The sequence below is a fragment of the Cydia splendana genome, chromosome 20 (genome assembly GCF_910591565.1).
Source record: "Cydia splendana chromosome 20, ilCydSple1.2, whole genome shotgun sequence".
NCBI classification, from domain to species: Eukaryota; Metazoa; Arthropoda; class Insecta; order Lepidoptera; family Tortricidae; genus Cydia; species Cydia splendana.
This window is the reverse complement of record NC_085979.1, coordinates 15,317,393-15,335,795: the sequence shown is the minus strand read 5'-3', so window position 1 is coordinate 15,335,795 and position 18,403 is coordinate 15,317,393. Positions and strand designations below refer to the sequence as shown.

The following is an 18,403-nucleotide window of genomic DNA, read 5'->3' as shown; positions in this document are numbered from 1 at the left end:
GTTGTTGAGCTACTTAGGGTGGTATAGTTTGTAGCTTCCTAATAGGGCCTGACGGCTAATCCTATTGTCTATTGTTAAGTAAAACGTGCTACTTACCTGCAAAAAAGGGTCTTAATTATTCTATTTGGCACCTGAGCGCGGGCTAGTCCAACGCTCAAAAAACCAGTGTAGGTGCGCTCTCCGATAACGCGCCTTTGTTACGCATCTCGATGACACATTTTAGACTGGTTCTGTAGCGTTCGGCTCGCCGGCACTCAGTAACCGAAGTACTGAGTGCCGGCGAGTTGAACGGACCACACACATCGTATCAAAATATTTATCCATTAGTTCATTTTGAATCTTATTGCAATTTCCATAGGAGTTGTAATTCAATTACCTGTGTAAAGTGAACGAACGATTTTTTATGCATGGTTGTGGCACGTGGCACGAGCGGTTTTACTTAACAGTAGACAATATGATTAGCCGTCGGGCTCTATTAGGAAGCTACTAACTATAACAGGTGGAAACCTGTCCTATGTCATTACGTCTCACTCTCTCATTAAGCAAAATATGAGACGCATTGGACAAAGAAATTGGATAGGTGGAATACCATCCTTAGCTAAAGGAACATAAAGCTTGTATATAAATTCTAAAGTAAGGGCGCTGACCACGGAGAATTCCGACCATTGACCCACCTGTAGGCCAAGCACATGATTGGCACAACAGTATCTCGCCGCGAGATAGACTACCCGTCTTTTTCTAACTGTATTAATGAAAGAGGGACGGGTAGTCTATCTCGCGGCGAGATACTGTCTCGCCAATCATGTTCTAGCCCGGCGGCTCATATACATATATCGCACGCACATAATCATATTGCTGGCCCGCCCATGATGCCGGCGCGGCGGTCAATGCCTTTCTTAAATACTAATTTTGACTGTGTCAGTCACTTCTTTAACTTTTGTAAGGTAAATTTCCCCCAACAATACCAAATGGGTAAGATGAGGACTAGTGAATTGCGACTTGTATTTTTTTATTACACATTTTAACAAGAAAGTACATAAGAAAATTATGTTGAAAATAAATCTAAGTTATAAATAAGTCAACTAAAGAAAAGTGTAGCTTTACGACAAAAAAAAAGTTTTGATAAATAAATAAAGCCTAGAGTTAAGTAACCTATTGCAGTGTATTATTTACTAAGACTGTCTTCAAGACATGACTACCTTTAGTACTAGCAAGTACTAGTACCCTAAAATACCCTAATTAACTTGGCCTTAGCCGGTGGCTATTTTTAGGGTTCCGTACCGTATCTGAAAAGGCAAAAACGGAACCCTTATATGATCACTTTGTTGCCCCTCCGTCCGTACAATTAAAACACATTTTAAATAAAATAAAAATTGTTGAAATCGGTGCACATGATAAAGAATTATCTCTGAAAAATCAAACCAACGTACACAGTACCGGTCGCACAAATTAGTTAGCCGGTTTGCTGATAGATGGCGCTGTACACAATTATGCTTAGTATATTTCTAGTCAAAAAAGTATTTTGTTTATAGTGCTTTCATGAGTATTTCAGCATACCAGATCTTGGTTTATAGTTACATGAGATAGTTAAAAGTTTATACGGAACCCCCGGTGCGCGAGTTAAAGTCTCACTTGACCGGTTTTTTGCTTTGGCAACCCTGAACTTAAATAATTTGCATCTGCACCATGCAATTTATAAAAAAAAAGGTCGAAATGTCACTGTCATTGTAATGTCATGATTGACATGTCAAAAAAAGTAAATAGTAATTAAATGAATGAGTAGGATGTTGTTTAATAGGAAAATACTTAGAAGTTATTGATTGGAACTGTTGAAAAGTGCAAAACAATGGCTTTGCCGACTGCCCAACCAGCGGAGGTCCTGAGAGCGTGGCAGAAAGACGACCACTATGAGAAACAACTTGCGGGATCTATGGCTAGGCTTATGCCTTCAAATCACGCATCTAAAGCCGTTCCCATATCTTCCCTGCTATATAAATCGTTCACTACGCTAAACGATTTGCAGACTCTCGGCGAAGAATACTCCGGAATCGTTCAAGTGGACGAAACGTACCTTAAACTCCCAACATTCGGCAATAGACTTCTCAGCATCTTGTTATCGGCGTTTGGTGAAAATTTGACAAGAAAGGTACTTCGCTACGCTGAAACTGCCGTTGAACAAAATGCTACGTTAAAACCTGCGGTCCAAAACTCGCTCGTAGTGTTGTTTAAAGCTGTGGCTAATATGTTGCCGCAGTTTGAAAGCATACACAGAGCTCTGTGCTATATTAGTGGTGGGCCTATACAACTTGGGAAGACCGCTTCAGGGATTGATTATGTCCAAGTTAGACCAGCTGCTGCAGCATACTATGCTCATTTAAGGTTATTAGGTATGGTAACACTACTGCATGCTTTTGTTTCTTGTGGTCAGAGTGTTTACCAGGCTAAGAGACACATGGACCAAATGAGAGAGTTTCCCAATGAAGTTGATAGCAACAAATCCTGTGTAGCATGCTTGGAAGAGATAGTTCAGCCTTGTGTGCTGCCTTGCGGACATATTTTTTGTATGGAGTGCAGTTATGGAGCGTTGGAAACATGTGCATTATGCCGCACACCATTTTTAAAGAATAGTGTTGTGCCTCTTATGAACTATTCTCCATGATATTGTGAATGTTTTTAGAAATTGTATAACCAAAGGTAAAGGTAAGTAGCAAGGGCAAATGTTGAAAAGTTAAGTTATAGTTAAGTAGTTTTATATATTGCAAATAAAGGGGTTTATTTTTATACAAATATTGCTTAGGTACTTTGTAAATAAAGAGTACATTTGTTACAAGTATTACATAGTTTCATTCTAATAATTAAGATCAAAACAATGTACCATGTACAAGGCCTTTACATTGAGGCAGAGATGAGAGAAGACAAATCTAGGCATCAACCAATAGCATTGTTTGTAATCCAGCGGAGTAGATGGGAGATGTGGAATCAACCAAAATTATTGGTCTATCTCCACCTCAGTCGAAAGGCTGCCTTACTGTTAGAGGCTTGCTAAAAACATATTTCATCTCTATAGTTATACATTATACATGATGTTTTATTAATTACTTACGGCAATATTTCGCGATGTGGATATATAGGTCATACTGAGCAACTTTTATTATAGGATCAACCGCGAAAAAATATTGGCTGCTCAGAGGGGCTACCGCGAAAACCGAAATTCGCAAATTGCGGGGATCTTTCTCTTTTACTCCAATGAAGGCGTAATTAGAGTGACAGAGAAAAATGCCCGCAATTTGCGAACTTCGATATTCGCGGTTATAGCCCAGATGTTGATGTTTTCTGTGAGAGAACCATTATTTTTTCATTATTTCGGGGTTGGTCTCATAATAAAAGTTACTCAGTATGACCTATATGTATATTTACATCTCTAAATATTGCCGGTAGCTAATTAAAAACCGGCCAAGTGCGAGTCGGACTCGAGCACAAAGGGTTCCGAACCATCACGCAAAAAACGGCAAAAAAATCACGTTCGTTGTATGGGTCTATGGAAGCCCCACAATTTTTTTTTTCTGTGTTTAGTATTTGTTGTTATAGCGGCAATAGAAATACATCATCTGTGAAAATTTCAACTGTCTAGCTATCACGGTTCATGAGATACAGCCGGGTGACAGACAGACAGACGGTGACAGAGGAATCTTAGTAATAGGGTCCCGTTTTTACCCTTCGTGTACGGAACCCTAAGAAACAGCTGTATTATTATGGAAAATTAAGCGTGAAACCAGCGGTGTGTGACTAGCGAACATAGCGATAGCGGGGTATTTGAAGCCTGAAACGGCGCGCCCTTGAACTTTCCAGGCGTAGGTATATTCGAATGGCTGGCGTTGGCTTTAGACTCGCGAGTACCGTTGGCAGAGAAAACCTTATTTTCATTTGTTCAACATTTGGATCATTTGACAATTTTAGAAACTTACATACAGAAGTATCTGTTTGTAAATAAGTAGCCAAAGATATTAACCCGATTCGGTGCTATTAAACAATCTTTTTTCGTTAAAAACACTTCTTAATAGTCAGTTAAAAATTATGCCTTTTTACCCACATATCTTATAATTCGTAATATCTGGGAGACCGAGCTTTGCTCGGAAAATAAAAACTCAAAAATGTGCGTTTTCCCAGAGATAAGTCCTGGCTAGATCCATTTTTCGCCCCCGGAAACGCCCATATAGCAAATTTCATCGAAATCATTAGAGCCGTTTCCGAGGTCCCTGAAATATATATATAAATAAATAAACAAGAATTGCTCGTTTAAAGGTAAATATATATTATATAGATAGATAGTAATTAGATAGATAAGATAGGAGGTGCAAGCACGTACTGCTCGTGCTAAGAGTTGGTCAAACGGCGATTCCGGCGTCCGCCACCAGTGGACTGTCAGTTTATCTTTAGTGACACACTAATTTCCCTCATTCAGCAGCATACATCGCAATCATAAATTCTAATCATTTAGTAGAACCTAACAGTCTATTCTGCCGTCCGTACCCACTGTGTCAGCTTCCTCATCGGCATGTTGGTCTCGGTTATTCTGGGGGTGTCAGGGGCGTCGTTGCAGACGAGTCAAGGGCGGCTAGAAATAAACACCTGTAAGTGCTGGCATTGGGCTTTGTTTTTGGTGAGTTTTCATTTGGAAATAGTTGACCCTAGCCGGTTTACTTTTAGAATTGAAATGGATAAGTATTTCGTTGTTCTTGGTTTAAATATGACCAAAATATGTTCTGGGCGAAATAGGTATAGTCAAGTGACTCAGGTGTAAAAATATGGGTGCATATAACTTACCTACTCAAAAATATGTCCCATATGTAGTTCTTAATTCCCTGACATAAGAGCTATGGGACATATTTTTGAGTACCGTAGACCGGGGTGACTTTGGAAAATTTGGGGTTACTTTGATAGATTTAAAACGGCCATAGAACTAGTGACTCTGTGAGCTGTAGACCTCGCGAGCATAGCTTATTGGGACCGTGCACGATGACAGCGCCACACAGCGGTTTGATCAATCAACAATACAAAAATTGTAATTTATTAAAAAAAAAATACGAAGTTTAAGTGAAAAAAAAAAAACAAAAAGTTATGTCTTACCGGGGATCGAACCCAGACATGTTTGCAAAATGCGCCATGATAGTTCTTAGCTAAGCTGACGAAATTCGGCTACTCACTCTCGAGTAAAAACTAAATATCTAAATACCGCCAAAATCAGCGATACAAATTTTCTGAACGTTTGGCCTTTTAATCTATAAACATATCTCAAAAAGAAAAAAACTTATGATATCGATACGACTATTTGTTCAGGCGAGAGGTATCACGACTCCGCCATTTTTAAAAATTTCCAAAAACTGGATTTAATACAGTAAAATTATACATTTTGCGTTTGCGTCAAATCCGGTAGTTCTGATTTTTTGCAGACTTGTTTATGATGTTGGACCAATGAATAATCCAAGTTTGTGACCTCGAGCGCCGAACGCAACTTTGAAAAAATCGAATAAACCGCAATTTTTTTTAGATTTGTGCGATTATAACCCTAAAGTACATACTAGTTTTTGATAGTAACTTCCTAGGGCGTTTTTAAAGTAGACTAAATTTGCTACAATAAGACACTAGAATTGTCTCTGTACATCTAATATTTTCCGAGATAAAGCCTTTGAAAATGTATAATTTTTTCGAACTTATATTCGTAGCCTAAGTACGTGCACTGAGTATACACTTTTGTCTCAGGCGATGCCGGTTGGCACAATTGTTTCTAAGGTCAATCAAAGCTGATTTGGCCCGGTAGCCACAGGATCGTACCGCCCCCCCAAAACAGGGTTGACAAAGTTGCGTTCGGCGCTCGAAGTCACAAACTTGGATTATTAATTGGGCCAACATCATAAACAAGTCTGCAAAAAATCAGAACTACCGGATTTGACGCAAAAGAGCCAGGTTACAAAATTCGACAAAGTTACTGGATTAATTGACATAAAATTTTTATTTAATCATAGAATCTGGTCACAAAATTTCACGAGAGTCGGTTGAGAATTGTGACCTGTAGAGGAACATCCGGACAGACATACGAAAGCAAAATGCCCGAGTCAAAACGTAGACCTTCGCTACGCTTCGGTCAATTACCATTATTCATTATTTACTGAAAATGTTCCTGTAACTAGTTAGATTACTATATATTCATATTCACCTACTGTAACAAATCTCGCATAAATATACAGTATGGCTTAAAAACTAGAATTTTAAAGTCGCCCCTGCATTTGAAAGTCACCCCGGTCAATGGTACCTATGATGTGTGCACCCATATTTTTACACTTGACTGTACACTGAGATTAATTGATAAAAGTTAGTAAGTTAAATTTCTTACGACGTGATAGGTACATGATAGTAACATGACATTCATGACAATCTGAAGCTAGAGACGTTATCTATTCTTGATAAAATTACGCGTAAACCAAAGGTGAGCCTAAAATAAGGTCTAGTTTACAGTCTGGGTTGAAAGGTCAGATGGCAGTCGCTTTCGTAAAAACTATTAGTGCCTACGCCAACTCTTGGGATTAGTTGCCAAGCGGACCCAGGCTCCCATGAGCCGTGGCAATGCGGGGATAACGCGAGGAAGATGATTGACATTATATGGACTTCGGACACTGAAATGACACAACATAATTGTATGATATCTATTTATTGATTTCATAATACAATAGGCAATAGTTTCGACCAAGTGATTGAAGTACGATATTTAACAGTAAATAAAATTTGTAGCAATAACAGCGTAGATACTTACAAGTAAGGTAATACTTTAATTATAAGTAGGTACTTTGTACAGTTCAAAGTGCAGCCCTCTAAAGTACGTTCAAGGAATTTAATTTCAGTACCATTTCGTACCTTAAGGACAATAGTAGGAGGTCCCTTAGCGACTTTCATATTGAATGTCACAGTGGCGAGGAATGGTACTGACATTAAATTCTTTGACTTCACGACTGTGTACAAGGTGTACAATGATCATGGCGTATAAGTATATAATATCTGGGAGACCGAGCTTTGCTCGGAAAACATATAAGAACTCAAAAATGCGCGTTTTCCCAGAAATAAGACCTAGCTAGATCGAGTTTTCGCCCCCGAAAACCCCCATATAGCAAATTTCATCGAAATCGTTAGAGCGGTTTCCGAGATCCCCGATATATATATATAAATAAATAAATATACAAGAATTGCTCGTTTAAAGGTATATATACGATTTTTTTACAGCATCTGACAGTAGGTAAGTCTGTTTTATAATCTTGTGCACCATACAGTTAAAATACACAGAAAATGAAATACAGTTAAAAGCTAGGTAACAACAGGCGGTCTTATCAAGTTTAAGTTTAACCATGCCAAGTTTACTTAACCGGTAAATTAATTTAGAACTCCATTGCTCTGTTATTGTTCGGCCTATACAAATACAGTCCCTCACAATTAACTCCGAAGTGCTTTATTACATAAGTGAATCTTAATAAACTTAAAGAGCTTATTGCTTACTCTGATATCACTAATTGTATCGTACATTTGAATAATTTGAGAAAGTTTAAGAACATAAAAGTAGATAATGTTGCGATGTGGCGTTTATGAACGCATTCCTAAAAAAATATCAGACTGACATTTTGACAGCCCTCTTTCTTGCCTATCTCCTTGCTACATAAACTGATGTGCTGTACAGTCACCTGCAATTATATGTTACTCATACAAGTAAAAAATTATTGCATGTGACACGCTCTTATGGCTCTACAAATATGATTGTGTCAGATATTTTTGCGGCCTTCGTTGTGTAACATATTATTGCAGGTGACTGTACATTATTACTACCTATTTAACTGTATTAATATGAGAAAGTTCTATTCATTAAAAATAAACACAATAACAAGTTCAACTAATTGTTTTAACTAAAATACTATATGGCGCAGCCGGTAGGATACAAACGTGATACAAACTTATGAAGACTGAAACAGATTATAAGGTACACAGATCGCAAGCCCAATATTACAGGGTTCTATGTTACATTTTCAAGATAGTTGAAATTCGACTTAATGTCACTATGACAATGTTCAAATTTCAGTTCGATAAAAGTGAAACGTAGAACCCTGTAATATTGGGCCAGCGAGATACAAACCAATATTATTAGTGTAAACCTAATATCAATAGTCTTCTAGCCTTAAATGTCTTCTTCAACTAAAACGTTAACCCCCTTATTCATAAACGTTTACTAAAGTTGACAAACCGATAATAATCGTTTGTCCCTTTCCGACGTATTGGTATGATGGAAAGGGACAAACGATTATTATCGGCTTGTCAACTTTAGTAAACGGTTATAAATAAGGGGGATAGTATCTATATTCAGTATTTGATTAGTATAGATTGAAGCATTTCGTTTCAATACGATGAATTTAACCCGGAAGTTTTTAGAGTAAAGCATAATTTATCTGGTTGTAATTATTTTTGAAGGCCCTTCAAACGTTTCAAACCCGGCCATTGTTAATGTTAGGTAAAATATCCGCATATGCTATATTTTTATATCATGTCGATTTCGATAGCGTTTAAATTTACAATATGAAGACCAGAGGGCTGCACGCCGAACGATGTTGACATAGCCAACGATAACTACAGAGGAAATAACAATAGTTAATTAAGTATAAACTCTAAAACAACAAGCCTTACCTATCGCTACGGGAACAGAAACTAAACTATTTTATGAAACGGATAAACAAACCCTTTATTTTACAGAAAATGCGGATGTTGTTAACATATACGGTTCTTAGTAATTGTAACGAATAACAATATGAGAATGCTATAGTTTAAAACAATATTCATTATTAACAGGGTATACAGATAGAGCAAACTTAATTGGTACCTAACCTGAACAAATAAATTGCATAGATTGTTCGTCGGTGGATCATTTATGGAAAACATAAACTTTACTTATAAGATTGTAGGGCTTAGGTATAATACGATAGGGCAAACTGAAACTTAATATTCTGAGTTTAAAAGTAAAATACAAATAACCACACAAATTCGTAAGAATACGCAAAAATTATACTTATACGTACAAATACTACACGGATGGGAAATGTGAACTGGCTTAACTAAACACGAAAATGTTGATCCATTCGATGAGTATTGATCTAAACACATAATTAAGGTATTCTACGCATGGCAAGGGATTCTTTAGAGAAACAATTCCATCTGCAGAATTTATAAACAACACAATTAATGTCCAATTTATTCCAAATTCCCACATTTCAAAACATTGACTCCATCGATGAACAGAATCGTGAAAACCTTGAACTGTTAATTTTGAAAGAGTTAAGCCAGTCCACGTTTTCAGCCTCGTGAAATTAGTAATATTCTCTCATAACATAACATTTCGTTCAGTTTTCATTTCGTGATGCGAAACCTTAAAAATAAGCAACCTTTGCCGTCGTCTCTTTTACTTTTTGCGGTATAAAGTTTGACTTTTACTTGACTACTTTATGTAACACCCAGTGTGTTGCTACTTGAATAAAATATAAATATTTTGTCGCTTCAGAAGTATAGTTTGAATTAGTAACTCTTAGAAATAGAATGAGAGCTAAGTTAATACTATTTAATTAATGATTGGACCAAAATTACAAATCACAAAGTTATGGTTAAGTCAAAATTAGAGATAGGAATTTATAATATATCTTTCTGTAGGTATATAATAGGTACTTAGTTTGACACAATAACAAAGTGACCATTTTCAAATGTTTCTGTATAAGTACGTTAAAGTTTTACATGTCATTAAAACAAAAACACAAATTTAATTTCATCAGAAATATATGAACGATTTTGGTGGCATCCATGCTACGAGTAGGCCCAGCGTTACGCCGCGTAGCACACTAGCGCGTAGCAGCTAAAACCGAACCTACCGTAGAGGCTGGCGTCCACTAGACTCGCCGAGGCGAATCGAATCGAATCGCAATAATTCGCCTCCTATATTTTACACAAGAATCGGCGCGCCGCGGCTATTCGTCAATGGACGCAGTTGCATATAAAATATAGGAGGCAAATTATTGCGATTCAATTCGATTCGCCTCGGCGAGTCTAGTGGACGCCAGCCTCAGCAGCATGACGCAAATTACTGTTGTGGGCATTATCCACATGGGCATTATGGTGAATTTTTAATATACTTCTTAATAAAATTTACGTCCCTTTTGGGCAAAAACAAAACATCCAACACTTAAACATACATAATCCAAGGGTCTTTTTCGGGCCTTGCTACGAAACTCGTAGTAAAATGCGTCTCTCTTACACTGCATTTTCTCTTACGCATAGAAGTATGGTAGCCATGTTAATGCGCCATAGCCACTCTAAGACCCCGACTTTCTACCAAATCGACGAACAGAAGAGAACAACCAACACCAATAAGGCAAAATTTCACAATCTGTGCGTATAATATTGATCATAATCTAACAAGAGTAGGTAAGCAAATATTGGGTCCCTAATGAAATCGCGACCTTACTACTTAAGTTACAAGACATAGGGGTTGATTTATATGCCAAGAAATTATTGAATATTAGTTATAATAAATAATCTAGCTAGACCATCCACAAAATAAAGAACAGAATTCGTTAAGCAATATGATTCTATTAATACATGATGTCATAAGTTAATGTCATATCATCGTTACATAATCTTTATAAACCAGCGTTGTAATGTATTCAAACTCTGACTTATAAGTTACTTACACAACAAGAATAACGACGTATTTGGCACTTTAGGTCTTTTCTCTTTTCCGCACACTTTCGCTGTGCTGGCTGCTCTCGGACTCAAATGCCAACTGTACCTACATTTTTTGCACAGTCAACCAGCAACTACCTACTCGTACTTATTGAGACAATTCTTTAGATCGCGAATAAAAAAAAAAGATCCATTCTACAAAAATCTGTAAGTAAAAAAAATTTTTACTTTCAACCAGAAGGACAAGTCATTACCATTAATTTAAATGTCAAATTTTAGAGCATGGATCCTTTTTGCTAATATAAACTACCTACATCTTATCTTTAAGACCTCATTGTAAAGTATTATATGCATTCGCAAAGAAAGGTACAGTTGGCAGGAAATTAAAATAAGTCATAGACTTCCCTTTATTGTAGTAGCGTTGCAAAAGATTTGAATATGTTTTCCTTGTTTTCTTTTTTGTGAGTACTAGGAGCAGCCAGTATCGAAGGTGGTTCACGACAAATTACAGGAAACAGTAATACCAATATACTAATCTTCCAATAAAAGCCTTCAGGAAAACGACACGCCGCTGCTCTCCACGTGAACCTCATAACGTGTAAGTGGAATAACATTATCTCTATCGAAGGAAGTTTCAAGTTAATTACAAAACTATATGGGTACTAAGGTTATATATTTCCTGAACGTGTCGGAATTTAGTCGTCTCCTGTAATTTGCGACTAACTTTAGTCGGAACGAGGGCAACTTTGACAAACTCGTTTCTAAAAAATGTCATCGCTGCAGCATCGATTGGGTTGTGCTGCAAATAGTTTATGATTAAAATTTTGCATAATTGAATACTAGATTGTTACTTAGGATATATGTGATGGGCACTCATCAAAACGAGTTTGTCCAAATTTCCCGATTAACTTCATCGACACTACTTAGTTTAAAACTTATAGAAACGCCGTTATATTATTAATATGACAATTTATCAATGGTTGATGCGGGTGCAATATCAGAAAAGTGCTTACTTAATTTAAGAGGTAATTTCACTATTCCATTATTGCTATTATTATTAAGTTTACAATTTTAAACCATTCTAAAAGTATTAATGCACAAAGTTTACTAATTAATACTCTCTTTTTACTAGATATATATTTAAAATTGTTAATTTAACTATTGGTCTTTAATAAAATTTCTTTAAAATACTAATCTTTATCAAAGTGACTAGGGCATGCAAACTTGAAACATGAGAATGAGCAATTTTTTTATTTAAGTTCAAATATAAGTATGTAAAAACGCACGTCTTACAAAGTGGTACATACTTTAGAATAGCGGCTAGCACCAGCTAGAGAGGCTAAAGCTGTGGTTGCGGTTTGAGTCTTAATATAGCATAGTTATACTAGATAGAAATGTTTTCTATTTGGTTTCACTATTGCAGTGGTAAAAACTTTAGACTCGTAACATACTCGTCGATCTCTTGGGTTCAAATAGCTCCAAGAAATGTCAATAATTATGCTGCCGTTTGTTAAGAGAGAAGGTCATTTAAAAATACATGGCTTTAGCGATGTAAAGGTTAACTTGGACGAAAAGTGGGTCAAAAACATTTTCTGTGGACATTACAAAACTCAACGATTTCGATACATTTTTCTAGGATATTCATGGTACAACTTGTAAGAAGTAGAAGGTTGTAACGTGTCTATAAGGATAAAGTAAGAAAATTAGGCTTAATAGTCAATTTATTGTATGTCCTTAGAAAAGACCTTAACTCTTACTTAAAAAAAATACCCAAGTACCACTCCCCAAAACGTGCGTAATAGTGAATGATTATTAATATCTAATACTGTACAGTTATTTGTCATTTAGAAATTACACTTTACCTTTTTCCTATAACGCTAACTTCCGAAGTTACGCGTGGCGAATATTTTGTTTTATAAAACACATAAATTTGTATTATTTTGTAAGCTTTGAGTTTTTTGTAAACTTTGACAACCTTATGCCGAATAAAAGCATACCTTGCTTTCAAAACACGTTAGGTCAATGCGGGTAAGTGTGACATACGGATAGGTATGACTGGTCGTGGTCGTCACATTGGGTCTGTTTACAAATTAAGTAATTAGAGTTTATTACAAGTTCATACATTTGCCACAGAGCGCAGGTAGCAAGTAGCCAATGTATAAAATCGCAATAAATGTGTAAACAGGCCCCAATGTGAACAGCCACACTTATCCCTATGCCACACTAACCCGTATTGACCTAGTTGAATATTTTTATTTAAAACAATATTTGTGTTATGTTACTTCTGTTCGGTATAGAAAATTTGTGATGGCTATGAAGCCGTAATACAATACAAGTTTTAAAAGGGTTAACCCTTTTAAAACTTATGGATCTACGGTAACTTCAAAGGAAGTCATACTATTTTCACCACTTTTTAACAAGTGTATGTGAATTTCTCCAACAAAAAGGTGTTTCAAAAGTCAAAAACGGAGCATTATCGAGCAGAAATTACAATGAATAGGTAAGTCCTATAATATGAGCTAAGTACTAAGATCACAAAACTCATTGACTAAAGAACAACTATCAATTCCTTCATGTTGTCACTAGTTGAATTGCATTAGACCTCTCTTTGGGATATCTAACATGGTACTTTAATATCCTGAACATTTTTGAAAACATGATGTTTGAATAAAAACAGATCACTCACCAATATTACTAACAAGAATAAAAAAAACTTTATGACGTTTGTTATTTAAACGAATATTGTAGGACAAGGTGATCGCAGAAATGTTCAAGATGATTAAAGAACCGTTAGAAAGTTTGCGAATATATTACATGCAAAAGAATACTTTGAAATTTGATTTCAAGAAAATATAAATTGTTTTCCTAATAATCCTGAATAAAATTATATATCTAAGTATTGTTAAATTTTCAAAATGCGTTAGAACAATTTATTTACGATCATCCTCTATCAATGAGGAGGCATTGTGCTTCGACCAATCGCTGGTCCGCTGAACACTCTCACTAATGCACTACCCGAACACACAACCGAATTGAACGCGTCACGATTCTTCACGCAACAGCCATAGGCTGCTCACTTTTTAACACAAAATAAAATCATAGTCGAATCACGATTGTCAACTGTCAAATTTTATAGCTGTCGCACTTATTTGACAGGGTTTATAACACGATAAAAATCTCTTTAATACTAATGTGTTATCACATACATGATTATGTGTTCAGAGCTGTCCACTCTTTGGCAGTAGACATGTTCGGGTCAGGATATGGAATTGTTGTACTACAGGTTAATTGGATAAGGTTGCTACAATGTGCCGACGACTCCGTTCATTACCTGGAAATGTAAATGATGACAAAGTTTGAGTAAGTAACGATTCCAACACATTAAGTTACCTACATTACTAACTCTGTAAAAATATTCAATCACGGTAGCGTACCTAATTCATGCTCCGCTAAATAAATTTCGTTTGTTTCAATTCGGCTGTACAATAGAGTACTTAGAGAACCGAAGTGTATATAATCTTATAATTTCGTTATTATTCTTGAGGCATTAAAGCTGTCTGTCTTGACAATTATGTTCAGTAAGCTAACTTAATTTATTAAATTCAGCTTGCGATATAAATAAAAGTGTAATATTTGGATATGATTAATTTAGTCATGTCTGGGCTAGAGAAATAAAGGACAGAGATCAGTAAGAATAAGAATAAGAATAATTTATTGATAATAATTGGGAACACAGTACATGCACAGGAGGTGTCTGGTAAGCCCCAAACTAGGCTGAGCCTGTATCTTGGGGCTTATCAAAAAGAGTATCTAGCAGTAAAGTAAGAGCTCACCGCGAGTACAACTCTTCGTCCCGCCACGTGTCTCAGTCGAGGTTGCCGCCGTTCCGCAGCCCCGCCTTGGTCTCGGGCGGCACTTGCTTGCGGAAGCAGTCGTCGAGGAACGCCGACATGGTGCGGTACAGGTGCCGCCTCACGCCGGACAGGCTGTGGCCCTCGTCTGGGTAGATCTGTTTGGAAAGGAGTGGGCTTTTGAGACAAAACCAGAATAATAATTGTGTATCATATGCGTAGAATAAGTTTTTGGCAAAAATTTGGTTTTTGGTACAAGCTTTTATCGCTTTCATCGAGACAATTCTATAAACCCCAAAAACAATTAGGTTGCGTTGTTTAATCACAGAGTTCCTATCCCCACCTCCTGTCTCCATCATCAGATCAGCACGATGACCATAATATTGCATTGTCACCAGACACATATGTATGCAAATTTTTGACTTCATTGGAAACCGGGAAGTGGGTCAAATTTAACTTGCAAGATTTGACCCATACAAACATTGCAAGTTAAATAAAAGCTTGTAAAAAGAACGTTATTGGCTGATTATTTGGAGATTGATTGTAATCTAAACTGTCGTGCACCATCAGCATCTTGTCCTGGGGTCTCACCTGCTGTCTGAACATGCTGCCCTGGTCGGCCAGCGACCGCGCCAGCGCCATGGTCTGCTGCACGTGCACGTTGTCGTCAGCCGTGCCGTGCACCAGGAGCAGCATCTTATCCTGGGGTCTCACTTGCTGTCTGAACATGCTGCCCTGGTCGGCCAGGGACCGTGCCAGGGCCATGGTCTGCTGCACGTGCACGTTGTCGTCAGCCGTGCCGTGCACCAGGAGCAGCATCTTATCCTGGGGTCTCACCTGCTGTCTGAACATGCTGCCCTGGTCGGCCAGCGACCGCGCCAGCGCCATGGTCTGCTGCACGTGCACGTTGTCGTCAGCCGTGCCATGCACCAGGAGCAGCATCTTATCGTGCAGCGCTGCGGCCTGCTTCGTCACGTCGGCGTCGGCGTAGCCGCGGTAGTTGCCCGTCGCGTTGGGGAAGCCCATGTAGCGCTCCGCGTACGCAGATGCTGTGAGCACAATAAATCGGTAATTGTATTTATTATGACGCCGCAACAGTAATGCAGCTAACATCGGAACGTCACCTTAAAAGTCACGGACTAAATGTTTCCCCCATTTTATAAATCGTTTAAATAGCATCTGAGTTCGTTCATAAAATAATGAAGACGAATTTCGCTTGTCAGCTTAATATCATCTGCCAAGTTTGTTAACCTTTCCAGAAATGCTTAATTTCGTTGAAATTAATCTCGTTATTCAATTAGGATTCCACGAGTTTTTTATCAGTTACGCAATTAAATATTTTTCATTTATTTATTTACTTTGCTGCTTTGTCGGGCTCATAAGCAACCACGTTCTTTATTTTCTTTTCCAGGATTTGGAAACAAAAAAAATATAGGCTCATCACCTATTCGTTTTCTTTACGGATATAATATATATACGCTAGTGAACAAAAAGCACTTTGGGGCATTAGGGAGTAACCAGCTGATGCTCATGTCTTATCTAATGGGATTCCTCTATAAAAATATAACACTAAGCTATCGCAAAACCGTTAACTGCTCAAAAAACTTGGATGTACAAAAAACGATCTTGCGGCTAGCACATGAAGCTGAAATCTATTCGAACGCGCTGTCAACATACTGTCATTTAGAAATGTTAGTGCAACATTTCTTTGTTATCGTTTAACGTAAATTGTCGCCATCTTTTTCGCAAGACAAAGCGGCCATAAAAGCTTATATTATTTTATTTTTAATTTTTACTTCGAGCAACGGCTAACAGCCATATATGCCATATTATTCAGTTAAAAGCTCTCATATTAGCTTCCGCATGACTGAAATTGGCGCCGTTTACATTGTGATCAAAAAAAATCTAAAACCATAGACAATCCGATCTTAAATTAAAAAAAGTGAAACTGAATGTATGAATGTAATGTAGTGATAATATTTTAATAAACATTCATTGTCATTTATATTAATTTATTAACAAATATACAACGTGACCTTAGCCATTGGACAAACCCTGAAATCCCACGTAGAGTTACTTCTCAGAAATGCTCTAACGGTAATATTTTTTTAATTAGAACAAAAAGGATAAGTTCGCCTTTGTACTAATAATTTGTGTTCTTTCATGTTTTATGTTTATTTTTGTACAATAAAGTATTGTACTACTACTACTACAAAAGATAAAAATAGTTATTTGTTTTACAAGGGGGCAAAGTTGTTGTTTAACCGCTCGTGCTAATATTGATACCCGAGCAAGCGAAAGATTCCAAAATTGAACCACGAGCGTAGCGAGTGGTTCGAAAAATGGAATCTTGAGCGTTGCGAGGGTTTCAAAGCACGAGGGTTAAACAAAATTTTCCCCCAAGTGAAACACAAAATTTTTCACCACACCAACCCGAAGCAAATATTAAATGTAAAATGTCAAACAAAATCAAACCAAATCAAATTCAAATGAATGTTATTAAATATTTATCATCCAAAATCATCATTTAAAAGTCAATTCTATCAGCAAACATAAGAAAACAACTCAAAAGCTGCATTTGATTACTTTGCCTCACATGTGAATAAAATGCAACTTTGCTATCAGTTTTTGAAATGCAAAGTAAGCCTTTCCGAGCTGGTGTGGTGAAACATAAATTATCAAACTAAAGTAATTTCCAATAATCGACAACAAAAAGAAACATTATGTATTAATCATTGGCAGTGTTTTTGACAATTTGTTTGAAAATGTGCGGCAATGATGACATTTGTCACAAGTCAGAATCTTAGTAATGTCATAAATAAAAAAGATAATCAAAACGGTCGAAGAAGGTTTCATACTATTTATTACCTCAGGAGCTACTAACACATACAGGTTGCTCCAAAGTAAAAAAATCGTAATTTGTTAATTTCTTCGTAACCGCTACACCGATTGTTATGATACTTTGTATACTGGTTCTAAATACCCTAATGCATATGTACATTTCGGCTTTGTCCAATGGCTAGGGACACCCTGTATATGTTTATTTTATACATTTAAATATTAAATACAAGTAGTATAATTTTTACACACAATAATAAATATTTTGGCAGTAGCATCATTTTTATTTTTATGAAAATAATAAAATAGAAAAAAAGAACTAATTAGGAAAAGGCGGGAATAGGTATTGGTACTAAATAAATTGTTGAGACATTACTTGCTCTGGTTCAAAATGGATTTTTCAAGTGATTCGAGTGACTTATGTGGTTTACCTATGTATCTGTTAATAATTTGTTCTAAAGAAATATACTTACCAATTAAATAATGAACCTACATTTCTCGTGTTTGACTTTCCTAATAGTCGAAATGAAAAGTGAGTGTTTAACTCGGGTAAAAGTAACCATCTCACCCTCGAACTATTTGGCGCTCTCTCTTCGTTCGAGCGCCAAAATATCTCGGGTGAAATGGTTCACTTTCCACCCTTGGTTAACAATCTACTATTTAATCTAACTCATCGATTACTTTTCTACAGTTGCGATCTGAACTCACGTTTCCAAATTCTTACCATAGTATCTCCAGCGCACGATAGGCGTGATGGCGATGCCGCAGTGGAACACGTCCAACGGGCTGGCCAGCGCCAGCGCCGCCAGGAACCCGCCGTGCGCGCGCCCCCACACCGCCACGCGACGAGAATCGATGAAGTGCAGCGAGTCACGGAGGTACCTGGAAATTGCGAGACTCTTAGCACGCGGAGAATTGGCTTTGTATAGCGGCGAAACTATTCCGACGCACTGATACGA

General features: G+C 37.0%; 2 protein-coding genes across 3 annotated transcripts in view; one reads left to right on the top strand and one right to left on the bottom strand.

The window, feature by feature from the left end:
* The first annotated feature begins 1,756 nt into the window (after nucleotides 1–1,756).
* Nucleotides 1,757–2,736, top strand: LOC134800948 (peroxisome biogenesis factor 10). Its single transcript, XM_063773479.1, has one exon. The coding sequence runs from the start codon at nucleotides 1,847–1,849 to the stop codon at nucleotides 2,657–2,659; it is 813 nt and encodes a 270-aa protein (XP_063629549.1). The 5' UTR covers nucleotides 1,757–1,846; the 3' UTR covers nucleotides 2,660–2,736.
* Nucleotides 2,737–13,612: 10,876 nt separating this feature from the next.
* Nucleotides 13,613–18,403, bottom strand: part of LOC134800534 (venom dipeptidyl peptidase 4) — a 184,156-nt gene continuing 179,365 nt past the window's right edge. For both annotated transcript variants that reach the window (XM_063773013.1, XM_063773014.1), the window contains exons 16-19: nucleotides 18,169–18,326; nucleotides 15,198–15,655; nucleotides 14,589–14,764; nucleotides 13,613–14,086 (exon numbers count right to left, since the gene is read on the bottom strand). In XM_063773013.1, coding sequence (XP_063629083.1) covers nucleotides 14,621–14,764; nucleotides 15,198–15,655; nucleotides 18,169–18,326 — 760 coding nt within the window. In that variant the 3' untranslated portion in view covers nucleotides 13,613–14,086; nucleotides 14,589–14,620. The remainder of the gene's footprint in view (nucleotides 14,087–14,588; nucleotides 14,765–15,197; nucleotides 15,656–18,168; nucleotides 18,327–18,403) is intronic.